The sequence below is a fragment of the Fonsecaea nubica genome, assembly GCF_001646965.1.
Source record: "Fonsecaea nubica strain CBS 269.64 chromosome Unknown Scaff5, whole genome shotgun sequence".
NCBI classification, from domain to species: domain Eukaryota; kingdom Fungi; phylum Ascomycota; class Eurotiomycetes; order Chaetothyriales; family Herpotrichiellaceae; genus Fonsecaea; species Fonsecaea nubica.
In genome coordinates this window covers 45,019-60,457 of record NW_019173678.1, presented here as the reverse complement: position 1 = coordinate 60,457, position 15,439 = coordinate 45,019, and the positions used below count along the sequence as shown (strand labels likewise).

The following is a 15,439-nucleotide window of genomic DNA, read 5'->3' as shown; positions in this document are numbered from 1 at the left end:
CTCGGCAGGTTCCCAGTGCGTCTAGGAATGATATTCCACGTCCCCGGCGTGTCCTCTTTCCTTCCCTCACCGCAATCGGGTCTAGCAGAATGCAATGAAACCAGCTTCCTTCTTTCAAGGGAAAAGTGTGCGCTATCGCAAAGGGTATGGAACAGCAGACTGGTTGCCCACATCTGATGCCAGTACCAATAGCTCAGCGGCGAGCAGTTCTCCGCAGTGCATATCCTGGCTTCTCGGAACTTCCCTCCCACTCTAAACTGTTTTGTTCCCAATGTGCGGTCCAGCCTTTGTTTTGTTATCAGCCCGTTGCTGGCCACTTTGCAATTCGCAAGCTCCAAATTGTCCTCAATACCTGACATATCAACAGAATCGTCCTGATGCCTGACGATTAGAACTTCAATGTCTCCTACGCCGGAAGAAGAGGAAGTCTTGAATGTCAAGAGATCTGGCAGTGGGCCAGAAGAGGAGGAGGATGCAGCAATAGTCGACGCCACGCCGAAGCAGCCAACTAAGAAACGGACCAAGACTGGGTGTCTCAGTGAGTTTGACCTCGTCTTCGGACACCACCTGCGAAGCACTCATACTGATATCCGTCTCTTCAACAAGCATGCCGCAAAAGACGGTAAGCTCGGTCTCTGATAACTCTATCCTCGGGACTGTGGTCATTGTCCTTTAATGGTCGATACAAGCTAACATACATTTTCAGAATAAAATGTGGAGAAGAGAAGCCAGTAAGCCTCGTCCTCGTTTTCCATGCACTCATCGACGTATCCTGACTACGGATTTAGGTATGCAAGAACTGTATCAAATCGAAGCGCGAATGTGCAGGATATCAACCTGTGGCGAACAAAGAGCAGATCCTAGGACAGACCGATATATCCCAAGAAGCTGGCGCTCATCTGTCGTTTCAAGATCACGATGTCTCAACTGCGTTCAACCAACGTTGGCAACCAGGACAGGAATACCTGGAAATGCCACATGACTTTGGTCAAACGAATCCCTCGCCCTATAATCAACTGCCATTCAGCGCCAGCTACCATGCGATTCCATTCCCTCCAACCAACCTCTCTAGTCACACGGGCGTTCCGGTCATGGACCCGGAATATGGATGGCAGGGTACGCAGCATCCACCAAACCTGCCTTATCATGGAATGGCGGAGACCTCAAGAGAAACTGCACCAGGGTTTACCTTCCCGGACAACCAGGCTGGAAGGACTTCGACGACCGTCTTCCCTCTCGACCCCCGATTGATGGATCAGCCGGCGACATGGGGTTTCAACCCTGCTTTGGCTCAACTTCAGCCACCGCAGTCAACATTCCCCAGCAACCATATTATGGCCTCACAGCAGCCGATGCTGTCTCAATTCCAACAGCGGCGTGCTCCACTGTCTTACCAGTACGACGTATCACCCCTACCTATAGAGGGTATGTAGGCCAATACAATTGTCATCCATCAAGCTCTTTTATACTCAGTGCTAAGCTCTTCGCAGAACATGTGGCTAGGCAATACAGTGCGCATGGTAGTACACATCAGCCGGGATTCATAAATGCCTCATCCCATGGTCCTTCTGTGCTTCCGCGTCCAACATCTCAGATGAACGACAACGAAGACGACGACGACGACGACGATCCATTCGACGTTGAAATGGAAGATTCAAACCTCTCATATCAAGAAGCGGCCAACAATCTCGCAGAGATGCTCGGTCGTGCTGGGCAGGTCGATGTACAGGCTTCGAAATTGTACATTCCCAGGAGGACTGAGTATCGAACCGTCGCGACGTACCGGCCGGTTATAACGCAATCCCCTCTTCACGATGAGAGAAACGAGCATATATTTTGCCATTTTGTTGAAATTACGAGCAATACTATATCAATCTTCGAGAGACATCACTACAGCCCTATTACGGCCCCTGCGAGAACTCTCTGGAATTTCACAATGCCGGCTCTGGCCTTGTCGCATACCGCACTTGCGCATGCGATTCTGGCATTGGGGGCCCTCCATCTTGCGAAGCTGAATAACTCGTCAGAAAACCTTGCGATCAAGCATTTCACCTGTGCAGTGCGAAGGGTTGGGAGACTGCTGGGGTTACCGAAACGGCGGCACGAAATAGCAACTCTGGCTACAGTCCTGCTCCTTGGATACTACGAGGTCGTCTCTGGCGACCATTCACGGTGGAACCTTCATTTGTCAGGAGCTACGAGGCTCCTACAGGAGCATGACTTTGCCGGCTTGACCCGAACGACGAGACGCATGCGAACTGGTGCAAAGGCACGGATCAACCAGTGGACTGTTCAATTTGCGTTAACCGACGAAAACTATGCGCGTGTAGCTGGTATTCCTCTTACCCTGCTTGACGACGGTGACTGGGAGGTCGATCAGACACTCGTCTCCCGATTGACAGGCCTCCGCGTGAACTATGACCAACAATTCCAGCCAAGCTTCGGCTCGCGGCCTGCAATGCCGGACCTGAGCGAGAAAGATGTTGAAGATTTCAAGGCCAAAATGGACTTGAGGTGGTGGTACTGCAAGCAAGACGTTTTCCAGAGCATGGTATCCGGCGACCGGCCACTTATGGCCTACCAGGAATGGATCTACTGTCCCCCTAGAGGTCAAATTGGACGGGCGGACAATCCATATGCCACCCTGGATCACTTGCTACTGGTCATGGCACGCCTAACTGATTTCGGAGGCAAAGATCGTGTGCGCAAGCAACGGGTGGTGGCTATGCAGGGAGGGCAATGGAGGCCCCCGAAATGGCTGTTTGGACCTCAAGGACAACCTGGTCCATCAGGACGGAAGGACGGTCCTGCTCATCCAAAGCAGGCTTCGGAATCACCTCCTGAGAAGACTTCTGCAGCTACCAAGCTGGCCGCTGCTGCGGCCCAGGCGGGAGCAAGACCTTCCCCTGCCCCCAGCGCCAACGAAGGGAGAGTGAGGCAGAGTAAGCCCGGCTTACCGGGTGGTTCTGGTCCTGGACCGGGGGCTGGTCCTCCTATGCTTGGGATGCTCCCGCCTGCGACCGAGCCACTGCAGCTGGATTCTGCTTTTCGGTCAATGGACGCCAACATCAGAGACTCGGCGTTTGCGTTCAAGAGAGAGCGCAAGGAGAGCACGCCGCCCAGCAATCTCGAGGACGATACAGCCAAGGCATTTGCAGAGTATAACGAGATAGGCAAAGCCTTTGATACCTTCGCAGAAAACCTGGGCACAGACTTTGAGCCTCTCAAACAAACCGGGCCCCCGGTCGGCACGCCTTTTGGACCAGCACTCATCTACAAAAATGGCGCAGTGGCGTGTATATGGGCATGCTACTACGTTGGGCGCATCTTATTGCAGCGTCTTCACCCCGAGATGCCGCCTGCAGCAGTGGTTGCTGCTGGCGTCACGGCGCACCTCACTCGGGAGTATACGCAGATGGTCGGCCAGATCTGCGCAGGGCTGTACTCAAGACAGCTCTATGGCCAGAGCGGAGCCCTGGACCCCAGTTTCGCAGGCTACCTCATGGAAAGTACCTTCTTCCTGTTGTTTGCAGCCATCCAGTATACAGACGCTGTGCAGCGAGGGTGGACAATAAGCAAACTCAAAGATGTCGAACGCAGATGTGGATGGCGTACATCAGGCGCCATCGCCGGCGCTTGCGAGACTGCCTGGGAACGAATGGCGCAAGCAGGACGAGGCCCTCCCTACGAGCGAACTCTGGCTGCTCACGACGAGGACATCCGCATGAGCAAGACATCGGCAAAGTCATCTCCAGCAAGTGGAGGACCATCAGATGCCGCCACCGAACAGCATGAGTCGGAATTCGTGAACCACGATCGCAGCCTCATTGATCGGTCCAGCTCGACCCGTGTGCATTGGGCGCTGGGCTTGCTTTCGGTCGAAGAAGACATCCAGAAAATGGCCCTGGAGGACAACTAGGTGATGACATATCACATTGCTAGAGACCGGGGGCCGCTCTTGCCTCTCTGTCGAGACGTGCATGTGTGTGGTGGTCCGTGGTGGCTCTTGCTTCAATGCCACCTCCGTCTCCCACATCATGCGAGTCCGTCTCAATCCGACATTTACCTCTCTTTAATTTCTCTATCTTTACCCTATTTTGCTGCATATCCTAGAACCTATTTTGCTGCATGTCCTAGGACCTATCTTGCTGCATATCCTAGAATCAGTATCGCTCCTAATCGCAGAGACCTCATCATTGCCCTATGTCTCCCCTCTATCGACTCCTTGATCATGGCCAATCCAACTCACACCCCAGCGAGGGCCAATTCTACCATCGAGTCTCAGGCACAAGCAAAAGATCAAGACGCAGCAGCTCCCTTCAGGAAAGACCTCACCTCCTATTTCGACATCTCCGGCTCGTCTCATAGCAACTCCACCGCCGACATCCGTTTTGGGACGCAGCTTCGACGACATTCGCCCACCACTGCGACACGGCGTCCGTATTTCAGGTTCTATTCAGACTTTGATGCTCTGCACAAGTCGCTACACAACCACACCGCCAAAAGAGACCCGCCCACCGTCGACGCGTGGGCGTCAGGGTTGCACTCTCCTCGGTCGGAAGTGACACTGTCTCCAAAACCAGGAGCTGACCAATCTCTAGACGCTTCTTCTCCCTTTTCCTCACGATGTTCGTCTGCACCGTCCGCGGAGACTTCGCGTCCCTGGGGTCCACGCCCGTCAAAAGAGAAGCATTCATATCGCCGACATCGCCCAAAGCTGAGGCGTTTTCGGGCGACGTCTCCTTCTTGGGACGTTGGCCTTGAGGGAAGAGAAGCCTCGGCTGGATCTATGCGACGACTTTCTTCGACTGCATCAGAGGCGCAGACGAGTGTTGGCGATATCATTGTTGTCCGAACAGACCAAACCCCTTTAACGCCGCCATCAAGGAGTTTTCCCGCTACCGAGATACCCACGCCGAGTTCTATAAAGGTGGAGACAGAGTTCACGGAGCGCCGCAGCTCAAGTCACAGTCCACAACGGAAAACGCCCTCTCACTCTTCTGAACAGCAAAGTCAGACTTCGTCTCGGAGGAGTTCTATGACCCCCAAGGTAGTTCTAGCGACCCCGCTCAAATACATCCGCCAGGCGAGTCCACTCAAACATTCAAGGACCACAGCGGAAACTAAAGCCCCTCAGTCTACTCCGGTAGGTCTGGATCGACGGATGGCAGACCACACCAGCCAGATCAAGAGAAATTATACGTTGGAAGCACTCGAACTTGTGACGGGGATCTTGCAGGAGTTAAAGCTCGCACCATCGAACTCGCTGTGGCCGCCTCAGGTAATAAACCCCCTGAGACGGAGAACATTCTCGAATAAGTCGCCCTCGCATCAAAGGAAAAAGGAACCACGAACCACGCAGGGAATTATATCGGAGATCGACGACAATCACAAAGGCAGTGGTGAATTGCTCTCTGGGCTTCAATCATATACCTCTAGCCAGATAAATTTGCGTATGGGTAACATGCCTATGAACACCCCAGATGAGACGGCCACATACAAGATTAAAAGGAGCCCCAGTGCAGAAACCGAGGAATACTTCAGGGTCGATATCAGCATTAGAGGAGGTACGAGCTATCTCCCAAGTGAAGCTCGTCGAATACACACGCCACCACTTCCAGAGGCAGGATTAGATGGCCGACTGAAGGGGTTTTTCTTCGACTACAATGCGCCGGGGCGGTCTGTGTGTCTACGAGGGACAGACACCCCCGAAGGTGCAGTAGACAGCGGAAGCACCAGTCAGGACACCAGTGGAACCTCGGGTCACAGTCGAACCACACCGGCCGGTAAGAAGCCAGGGAGGATCAAGAGCAAGAACAAGCGGATCCTGGCCGGGGATTGGTACGACGTGAAGCTGGCAGAAGTTGACATGAACATCCAGGCCGACAAAGGCGAGATGAACCAGGCTAAACAAGGCGCAAGGAGAGTCAACTCGCCTCAGTGCCTTTACAAGATCCGCAAGAACCAGCGCGACGCCGCCGAGTTCGACCTGACCATCCCCGAGCATCTGCCCAGCAGTCCGCTGTGTCCGCGGCACACCAAGTATTGGCGCATGGTCAGGGAGCGTGGCAGCCAATTCAGGGGCTGTTTCATGCACGGTCTGGGTGTTTTTCAAGCAGAGCCTCCACAAAGCAATTAGCAATCTCAGCGTCTGTTCCTCTACCGCCTACGAGCAAGCATGTGCCGGTAGTCCTAGAATATTTGGAGCAAAAACAACAAAGAAAGGATACTTTACTTGCTCTTTTTTCACCTTTGCTAGCCAGCCCTGCTCGTCCCCTTTGCTGTCGTAAGTCGACTTTACCCTCCCATCGCCCCTGTCCGATTGTTCATCCATCATTCTCCCCTGAAGGCGAAGGGGACTCGCCGTGCCCTTGCCCACGCAACATAGTGTCGTCGGTCAACACAGCTAAGACTAACACAACTGGATAATATGGGCGGCGTGGCATCGCTCCAAGTCTGATCGAACCGTAGCCAAGTTATCTATCTGTCCCGCGCAACTGAATCTCTGCTTTGGAGCTCACGGAACAAAAATTCGTTCTAGGCTGCATCACCTTGTACTTGTTGTATATTGAGGGCAGCCGTTACTCCCAAGACGCCTGGAGCAGCATGGGGGCGGATTTTGCAGTCGACGTACTATCCTGGTCATCTACAACCATCTGCCTAAGCCGTCCATGCGCTTGCTGGCCATCATGCATATGTATCAAGTTAATCCCGTATCCTCAGGCCTTTGCTCGATTTCCGAAAACTAAATACTCCATTCCATGTTTGCTTGCTCTTACTCCTCAGCCAGAGTCTGGCCCTCCCTCAACCCTTCCACTTTCAATTCCTCTCCCATTGCCCTCTGATAGATGTCTCTGACATTCTCCGTGACTGTCTCAAAGTGGCTCGATGCGTCAAAGCTGTTGCTGATGAAGATCTGGTCGTTCACGCCACTTTCCAATGGTTGGTATAGAGGGATCGGCGGCCCCATGAATTTCTCTTCAATGCGGCCAAGTCTCTCGAGTCCCGGCTGCAGCTCAAGGTGGTGGTTCGCAGAGGTTTCGGCGATGGTGGAGACGATGGCAATGTAGTATCCTTTGGGACACACGTTGTGGGCCGAGGATACCATGGCAATGTAGATGTCATGTTTTCGACCCACCTGTGATTGGGGAATGATGAGTTGCAAGGAATCGGCATCCCCGGTCTTCTCCAGCGGGTGGTTCAAAATACAGATGGCCTTGAGGAGGTGACCGACCACTTGAACTTTGCCGGGGAAATAGGAGGGGTCACCAAGGATCATCTTGGTCTTTGTGGTGAATTTCATGCCTTCTTCGTTCTCTTCGCCTCGTTCTCGCATAGTCGCTTTGATACCGGCGACTTTGTTACCGTCGTAGAGAAACTCGTCCACCGAGGTGTTGAGCATGTACGTACCCCCGTAGATAGCGGAGAGACGGGCAAAGCCTTGTGGGAGCTCCCCTAAGCCGTATAGCGGGTAAATGTAGGGTGATTTGCCGTAACGAGCCATCGAGTTGGCGTACAGGCGGATTCTCTCAACGGTCTCCTTAGCCATGCCAGGTGCGTTGATGTACTCGTCAGTCGAGTAAAGTGCCATAGAGTGACCAATAAAGTCTCGCGTAGAGGGTTCCAGTCCGAACTTGTCATAAACCTCTTTCATGGTGCATTGATTCATATTCATTCCTGCGGCAAATGATCAGCTCCCGTCCGATATGATTCCATGATACTTTTATGCCCACCATTGTGTGTTGCCGGGTTGTTCTCCTCAAATGCACCCACCCACTCCAGAAATTTCTTTGCCCTTCTCTTCTCGAATAGGCCCATCAGAGGTGAACTTAATGCCTCTGCAGCGGTGGATGGGACTTTCGCCACTGTTGCGCGCGGACCTGAGCCTTGCTGTACGAAGCTGCCTGCGATCTGTTTGAATTCGAGGTATCGGGTGACATCGGTAGAGACGAGGATGTTTGTGAGTTCGCCATTTGCCATCAAGAGCTTGGGAACTAGGTCAATGTTCCAGTCGTTGGTGCGGCCGTATTTCTTCCACGGCTCTTCGCCCGGTTTATGGGTTCCGTATCTCTTGAAGAGCTAGATAGATGGAACGTCAGACCAGGTTTTTCTCTCTCATGGGTGTTTTGTTCTTGCTCACAGCTTCAATGTTGATAGACGCAGCCTCACTGTGTATTCCTCGTCAGTTGGGATTCCCCTAGCATTCTATTCAGGGCTGCGATTCGCGTACCCGCCGTAATGGTCGTTACGATCGATGTGGAGGACTTTCTTGCCCTTGACGGAAAGGACGCTGTGATCGAATTAGCGGAGAATGCTTCCCACGTATGGCTGCGGTGATTCTCACCCAGAGAGCACGCATTCTGTCAAGCCTAAAACAGGACGAGTCAACAAAAAGGCGGGGTCGGAGGGACGGGCGAAGGTCATTACCTGTGCCTAGGACGATAACATCGTATTCCGGGGCGATCTCTTCCATTGTCGAAGGGCGTCAAATGAATGTCGAGCGTGAGAAATGATTGTGAGAAAGCAGGTTTATATTGGGAGAATTGGCAGAAGCTTAAGGGTCGGTGAACAATGTTGTCGCGCTATCCCACCGCAGGATGTCAGGTCGCTCTTGTCGAAGCGCAGCGAATGAGGTCATGGCTGCCAAGACCTGCTACAGTTTAGACTCGCCGTTGCTTCCCCATGAAGCTTCAGCCTTGCAAGGGGGAGCTCAGCCTCGTGGCAGGATGCTCATGAACTATGTATGCATACTAGAACAGTCGTGCACAGTTCTGCACAACCTAGTTAGGAGCTCATTGCGCCACTTTCACTTGCTAGGCTGTTACAATAGCCAACTGGCCCCTTTTCGCGTGGAGTATCAGGATGCCGCACTCAGCTTCTCTGCCTCCCGCTTCATCCGCGCTCTAGAAATGGCAATTTGCTCTGTCAACCTCCACGGATAATCAAATGTGTCCATAAATATCTCACACAGCTAGATAGTCATTAGTCCGAAAACATGCCAGCAACGTCCAGGGGGAAGACATACCTGAATGCTGTTCCCACTTGCGAAATCATCGTCGTTCAAGACTGCCTCAAGCTCTTCGACTGTCTTTGTGGCGCGACTCTTTGCCTTGACACCATTATCCTCTCTTGCTCCGAAAAAATCAAGCATCTTCTGGTGGTCCCACATCATGCTCACGTCGTTGTAACCCTGCTTTGGTCCGTGGATCGCTCTCTCAATGGCATATCCGTTGTTGTTGATGACAAAGATGATGGGTTTGAAGCCGTAACGGATGTAGGAGCCAATCTCTTGCACCGTCATCTGGAGACTTCCCTCGCCAACGATCAAGACAATACGTCCGGGAGCATTGAGCTCCTTTGCCGCGACCATGGCGCCAAGGCAGGCACCGACCGTGAATCCGATCGATGACCAGAAAGTCTGCGTGATATACTTGATATTGGGTGGGAAAGTGGCATCTGGCATCCCGAACTGAGCTGTCCCAGACTCTACCAAAAGAATATCGTCGCTCCTCAAGAACCGACCGAGTCGTTGCCAGACGTACGATTGTTCTATCTCTCCGGACTTCAAGTCATTCAGTATGGGTGTCTCGGTCTTCGGAGCTCTGGTGGGGCGTGGAAGGTTATATTTCTGAGGGTTTGCCTTCAGCTCTGAGACGATCTTTTTCAGGATCGGCAGAAAATGAACGCCATCAAAGTTCTGGGTTTTGACCTGGCAAGAGTCGTGTCCAAGGAGCACAAGATGCTCGTCCTTGATTTCCCGTGTGAAACCCCCGGTGTTGGAATCCGAGAGAAGTGGCCCAAGATTTAGGACGAGATTGGAGGCCTCGATACCCTCAGCCACCCCGGGAAAGGACACTAACCATAGGTCAGTAGATATGAAGGAGCGGCCTACAGGCTACTAACCTTTGCCATTGTACAGTCCACGGTAATAAGGGAGAGTTTCGTCGATGACTCCTTTGGACAATGGTGTAGAGTAACAGGGAAACTGGGTGAGCTCGGCAAGCTCTCTGGTCAACTCCCGACCGCCGTGGCGGATCGTGAGCACATCGGCCAAGATCACTGGGTTTGAAGCTTCCTTGATCAGAGAGAGAACATCGTTGACAATCTGATCTTCAATTTTGTCGTCCTTGTTTTGTACACTCAGGTCCAGCGGCGTGTCCAGTCGCTTTGCGTCCAGTTGCACCGCCACGGCATCGACAGGGACGTAGATATAGACCGGTAGTCGACTCCGTACGCAGGCGACAATGGTTCGGTCAATCTCCTCAGCCATCGTCTTGTCATCCATCAGATAGGCATGTGTCTCCCTGATAGGTGCTGCCATATGAATGTAGGTTGCGTGATCCATGTTGGCTTTCATGGTGTGATGCAGCATTGCTCGGGCCTTTTGCAGCGACCGTGCCGGCATTCCCACGATGTGAATCATGCCTGCATGCTCTGCGTAGCTATTTGCCCCATCACAGCATGTGTCAGTATTTGTCAAGATGTAGTAACTGGCAGACGACACAGCCCCATCATGGTCAAGAACCGACTTACGCTCCAGCCACCCCATTCATCGCAGACAGCTCCCCTACGGCGTAGGTCGTGACCAGCACAGCCGGCGAACCTTTGATCCTAGTGTAGCCATCAGCAGCATACGCGCCATTGAGCTCGTTGCAGCAGCCAATCCATTTCAACCCCGAGACGTTGTAGATTTCATCGAGAAGAGTGACTGTGGCGACACCGAATCAGAGTGACATTCTTGCACAAATGTTAGCCAGGGTAGAATTGGCACTGACGGTTAAAATCCCCTGGGACGCCTAGGATATGTTCTGTGCCGAGTTGCTTGATTCTCTGAAAGAGGTACTGGCCCATGCATATAGTAGGCGCAGACATGGTGGTGGTGGTGAAGTCAGTTGCAGGCTGATGTGAGAAGAACCAGAGCAGTCAACAACATATATGGAATGGACTTTGTGACCTTTCTTGGGAGTATCTTTGGGGGAATTTATATTCTCGCTAATTGATGACGATCACAATAGTTGAACTGTGAGGGAGTCTACGGCAAGGGCAAGGGCAAGGGCGTGCACGGGAGTGTCCATGTCAAGAGGCTGAGAGAAGATGATGTTACGGCCGAGGCTGTGGGGGAAAGTGGGAATTCTGCGATCCATGCGCTTATTCACGGATGGTTGTGTGTATAGACGGAGTTGTTGCGCGGAGTTTTCTCTGTCCTACTTGGTGTGGTACATAAGCGACGTTTGTGTCTTACAGACACCTCGTTTGGTGTCACTGTCAGATCCATGCTTCTACTTCACACGATGTTTTGTTGGCGCTCCGTTCGGTCCGAAGGTAAGAGTCAAAGGTTTCTAGACTATCCAGTGCTTTTCCATTTGCCTCCGCTATCAAGCAGTGTCCGAGGATTCGGCGAAAGACTCATAATTCGGGAGTCCAAGGGCCGAAGCCATTCAATTGTTGTCTTTATGGGAATGCAATCCCTCCATCCACATGGATAACCTGGCCGGTGATATACGAGGTCGCTGGGCTCGCCATGAACAGGACCGTTTCCGCGATCTCTTTGGGTGTGCCCTCTCTCTTGATGTGCTGATTGTTCCTCAGTCTCGCACCAATCGGAGTGCCTTCCATGGACAGATCCGTGGCGGTCGGCCCGGGAGACACCACATTGGCCGTGATACCCTTGGGCCCTAGCTCTTCTGAAATAGCCACGGTCATCGAGGTCAGAGCGCCTTTGGACGCACAGTAGACGGGCAGCATCCATGAACCAAGTCGTGAGATGATGCTTCCAATGTTGATGATGCGTCCGCCAGTTGTCATGTACGGCAGCGCTGCCTGGATGAGGACGAATGGGCCTCGCACGTTGATACGGAACACGGGATCCCACTCGTCGAATCCCACAGATGCGATGCCCTGGATGTTCGGCGTGGCGAAGCCGGCATTGTTGACGATGATGTCGATGGTTTTGGTGTTGAACTCCTTCAGGGCAGCGTTGACCAGAGTGCTGCCAAAGTCGGCGCTCGACGCATCGGCTTTGACTGCCGCAGACTGAACTCCCAGACTCTTGATTTTGGCCACGACTTCCTCTGCTGGCCCGGCCGAGCTGTTGTAATGGATCAAGACCTGAGTTTGCAGTGTCAGCGCCGGCTGTGTTCAGAACGATATCGACAAGCATACATTGGCACCGTGTTCAGCGAGCGCAATTGCAGACGCCGCCCCAATTCCATTCGGCTTGCCTGCACCTGTGACGATGGCAGTCTTGCCCTTGAGGTATTGTTGTTCCATAGCGTGTCCGTTGGGTCTAACGAGATAGAATCTGTCACAAGGAATTTCTGAAAGTAGAGGGCTGGTGCGTTAATAGTGAATGCAAACAAGACGAACTCAGAGCGTGTGAAATGTCCGTTTTAATATCTGAATCCCAGTGTGTGAGTCTTGTCTTGGAATCGAATACGAACCCCGCTTCTTCTCAGCTCTCAGCAGAACTTTAGTTGTGTATGCGGTCATTGTCAATGCATCGCGTCCCCTTGCATTACAGAGCATCTACACCCAGACCGGAGCCTCGCAGTTTGCTCTTATTCCCACGCTCCGTCGCCCTGATAGACCGCTGACTGATGACTGATGGTGGAGGCAGTCAAGGTTTCGTCTGGAGGATCCCGACGGGGCAGGACGAACAGCGAAAGCCAATCCGATCCCTCGAGCATTTACTCAAAACGACCTCGTCTACGACGCCACCAGATGCTCTCCAGAACGATTACCTGATCACGGCCCGCAGCCCCAGCCTCCATTGGGTCGCTCGCTCGGTTAGAAGAAACCTCATGAGCCTCGTCGGAGCACGCATCTCCTCGAAAAAACCTCAAGCATAGGGACAAGCCTTCTATGACGGGCTGCGGATTATTCAGAGTGACAGTGGATGAATTACCAACCCTTCGTCGCTGTCGACTCGATGAGCGCCAACTCGACCATGGCAGTTCTGTTGTCTTCTAGAGGGTATATTATGGGGTTCTGCACGCACAAGACGGTGTCAAGTAGGCTTTGTCAAAGCAATCACTTGCAAAAGGAAAGATTTCACCCGGACAAGACTACCTAGAACTGCTCAATTCACAACATGCCCTCTGTACTTCTTTTTGGGGCTACCGGCCTCATCGGATGTGAGTCAAGGCCACCGGGCTCCAAAGACCAATGCTAACCGAAATCCAGCTCGTTTGGCCATTGATCTCAAAAAGACACTCCCTGGATGGCCGCTGACAGTATTCGTGCGCAACTCCAATGTCGACGAGTGGTTCAAAACCACCGCCAATGTTGATCGAATCGTCCATGGGACAATCTCCGACGCCGAGCTGGTGCGGTCTCTGAGCAAAGAACATGACATCGTCATCAACGCCATTACTTCCTTCGACGGTGACTTTGTCAAGAACATTATCGCAGGCATGGAAGAGAGACCCGAACAATCCAAGGGCACCTTGGTCCATATCTCCGGCACGGGCAATTTTATCGATCATGGCACGACCGGAAGTTTCAATCCCGACGGCAAAGTTTGGAATGTGCGTCTCGGTCTCCAGTGACCACCTGGGAATGAACCTGAATCTGACATGACACGTAGGACGACAACGAAGACGACATCCGAAAGATTGTGCCGAGCATGTTCAACGGTCCCACAGACGTCCCGTAAGCCGTTTTCGGAGCCCTATCTATTGGTCTCTCCAAGTACTGATCTGGACCAGGGTGCTCGAGGCAGGAGAACGCGGAAAGATCATCACCTACATTGTGTGCTTTGCCATGACCTACGGCCCCAACATTGGGCCGGCGCCAAACCTAGGGGTTGCCTACAATCTGTTGACTTCGAACGCAAAGAAGCAAGGATACGTCCCATATGTCGGTGATGGTTCGGCCGTGGCTAGTTTGATCCATGTCGGGGATGGCGTTCCTTTCCTCACGAAGATCGTCGGGATCGCTGGCACGCAGAAGCCCACGGGTAGCGCCTACTCCAGGTACTATATCCTCCATGGCGAGAGGGTCGCCTGGAAGGACTTGAGTTCTGAATTGGCCAAGGTCCTGCATGCCAAGGGTGTCGTGGCTTCGCCAGAGCCCAAAGCCGTGCCCTCCGCTGATGCCGGGGCAGGGGAGATTGGCGCGCTGATAGCGTCGAATATGCTGGTGAAGGGAGATCGTGCCGCCAGGCTGGGTTTCAAGGCCACGCATCCGTCGGTCTTGGTGCAACTGCACGAGGATCTCGGAGCCCAGAACTTCTAGATGTCAGCCCGTCGATCAAATAGGTATTGTATCTCTGAAGAATTCGGTTCCGTGGTCTTTGTAGACCCTCGCTCTGCACAAGTGTGATCTGCCAATATCTTTTCAGTGGGATGGTGGGTCTAGTGGCTTGAGATAGATTGATTCGGCGTTGTAGGGATTTGATCCGTTCACGTAAATAATGGAGCCTCTGGAAAGACGAAGAATGCGAGACTTATAGCAAAGCTTTGAGATATCCAAGGTTTTAGGTATACACGCTGTCACAGAGGATCGAAAAATCCTTGCTCTTCAGCCACCAGTCGTTGGGTCTCGCAGACCCAGAGCTGTTTGTCCGGTAGAGCTACTTTATACAGAAAGGAGTTTGGTCGGTAAGGCTCGTCCTGACTTGATATCACCGTCGTTGTGGCATCGATTCCATCTGATCCAATGAGTTGTCATCCTCCAGAACAGACTGTGGTTCTCCAAGAATGTCGGCCACTTCTCTCTGTCCAACCAACGTTCGAGCTTGGTTGTATGACAGCTGGCGGTCGACCAGGACTTCTCTGATAAGGCTCATCGTTTCCCGTACCTGTTAAGATCATGTTGTCAGCATTTTCCACTCGCAAAAGAGTTGGCGAGTCGAATTGAGCGTGACATATTCTGGTATCAGATAACTTTCCAGTAATATTCGAATCATGACCAACAGGATTAAGCAGTCCTAGAGGCCAGAGTTTCATATCGGCGAGTGAAAGGATGAGGTTCATCATTATGACTTAATCAGGAAGGGTGAACCACTTACAACAGCCACTCTCTCCTCACTTTCCACTTCACCATAACCTGCCCTCAGACGTTGTCTTTCTTTTTCTCGGGTCAGAGTTCGATTCTGTTCCTTCACACACACCCAGTAGAGTTTATGGAGATCCTCGAAAGATTTGACGGATAGCTCCTTGTACGTCCAAGCCCGTCCTGTTTTCGTACAGCAATAGTCAGCCCACGTTGTTTTTACTCACGCCGTAGCGGCCAAAGAGGAACCTGCATACCATGGCTCGATTCATCATCTGGTGCAAGCAGTGCCTGCTTGGACTTGTCGAAAAATCCCCAGAGCCCATGATCGGCAGATTCTGCATATTCTGCCGCTGTTCCTCTGTGATCTCGTGCTACAGGCACTGGAAGAGGGTATTTCCAGAGCCCTCGCATACTCCTGGGTCCAGTCCGTCGAATAGCGGAG

At 52.6% G+C, this 15,439-nt stretch overlaps 6 protein-coding genes across 6 annotated transcripts; 3 read left to right on the top strand and 3 right to left on the bottom strand.

Moving 5' to 3' along the window:
- Window positions 1-399: 399 nt before the first annotated feature.
- AYO20_01194 (hypothetical protein) lies at window positions 400-3,919 on the top strand (the record flags this gene model as incomplete). Its single annotated transcript, XM_022639500.1, has 4 exons — window positions 400-622; window positions 724-731; window positions 789-1,425; window positions 1,491-3,919. 4 exons carry the CDS (start codon window positions 400-402, stop codon window positions 3,917-3,919), a joined length of 3,297 nt encoding a protein of 1,098 aa, XP_022504336.1.
- A 312-nt stretch (window positions 3,920-4,231) lies between these two features.
- Window positions 4,232-6,139, top strand: AYO20_01193 (hypothetical protein; the record flags this gene model as incomplete). The annotated part of the gene is made up of 3 exons (XM_022639499.1): window positions 4,232-4,533; window positions 4,602-4,753; window positions 4,818-6,139. The coding sequence occupies 3 exons, from the start codon at window positions 4,232-4,234 to the stop codon at window positions 6,137-6,139; spliced, it is 1,776 nt and encodes a 591-aa protein (XP_022504335.1).
- A 636-nt stretch (window positions 6,140-6,775) lies between these two features.
- AYO20_01192 (hypothetical protein) lies at window positions 6,776-8,473 on the bottom strand (the record flags this gene model as incomplete). Its single annotated transcript, XM_022639498.1, has 6 exons — window positions 6,776-7,677; window positions 7,734-8,079; window positions 8,141-8,168; window positions 8,231-8,290; window positions 8,345-8,369; window positions 8,428-8,473. The coding sequence occupies 6 exons, from the start codon at window positions 8,471-8,473 to the stop codon at window positions 6,776-6,778; spliced, it is 1,407 nt and encodes a 468-aa protein (XP_022504334.1).
- Window positions 8,474-8,857: 384 nt separating this feature from the next.
- AYO20_01191 (hypothetical protein) lies at window positions 8,858-10,872 on the bottom strand (the record flags this gene model as incomplete). Its single annotated transcript, XM_022639497.1, has 5 exons — window positions 8,858-8,971; window positions 9,026-9,855; window positions 9,904-10,442; window positions 10,534-10,708; window positions 10,776-10,872. 5 exons carry the CDS (start codon window positions 10,870-10,872, stop codon window positions 8,858-8,860), a joined length of 1,755 nt encoding a protein of 584 aa, XP_022504333.1.
- A 579-nt stretch (window positions 10,873-11,451) lies between these two features.
- On the bottom strand, window positions 11,452-12,270 carry AYO20_01190 (hypothetical protein; the record flags this gene model as incomplete). The annotated part of the gene is made up of 2 exons (XM_022639496.1): window positions 11,452-12,108; window positions 12,163-12,270. 2 exons carry the CDS (start codon window positions 12,268-12,270, stop codon window positions 11,452-11,454), a joined length of 765 nt encoding a protein of 254 aa, XP_022504332.1.
- Window positions 12,271-13,090: 820 nt separating this feature from the next.
- On the top strand, window positions 13,091-14,235 carry AYO20_01189 (hypothetical protein; the record flags this gene model as incomplete). Its single annotated transcript, XM_022639495.1, has 4 exons — window positions 13,091-13,133; window positions 13,183-13,526; window positions 13,586-13,650; window positions 13,707-14,235. 4 exons carry the CDS (start codon window positions 13,091-13,093, stop codon window positions 14,233-14,235), a joined length of 981 nt encoding a protein of 326 aa, XP_022504331.1.
- Between the last annotated feature and the right edge of the window lie 1,204 nt (window positions 14,236-15,439).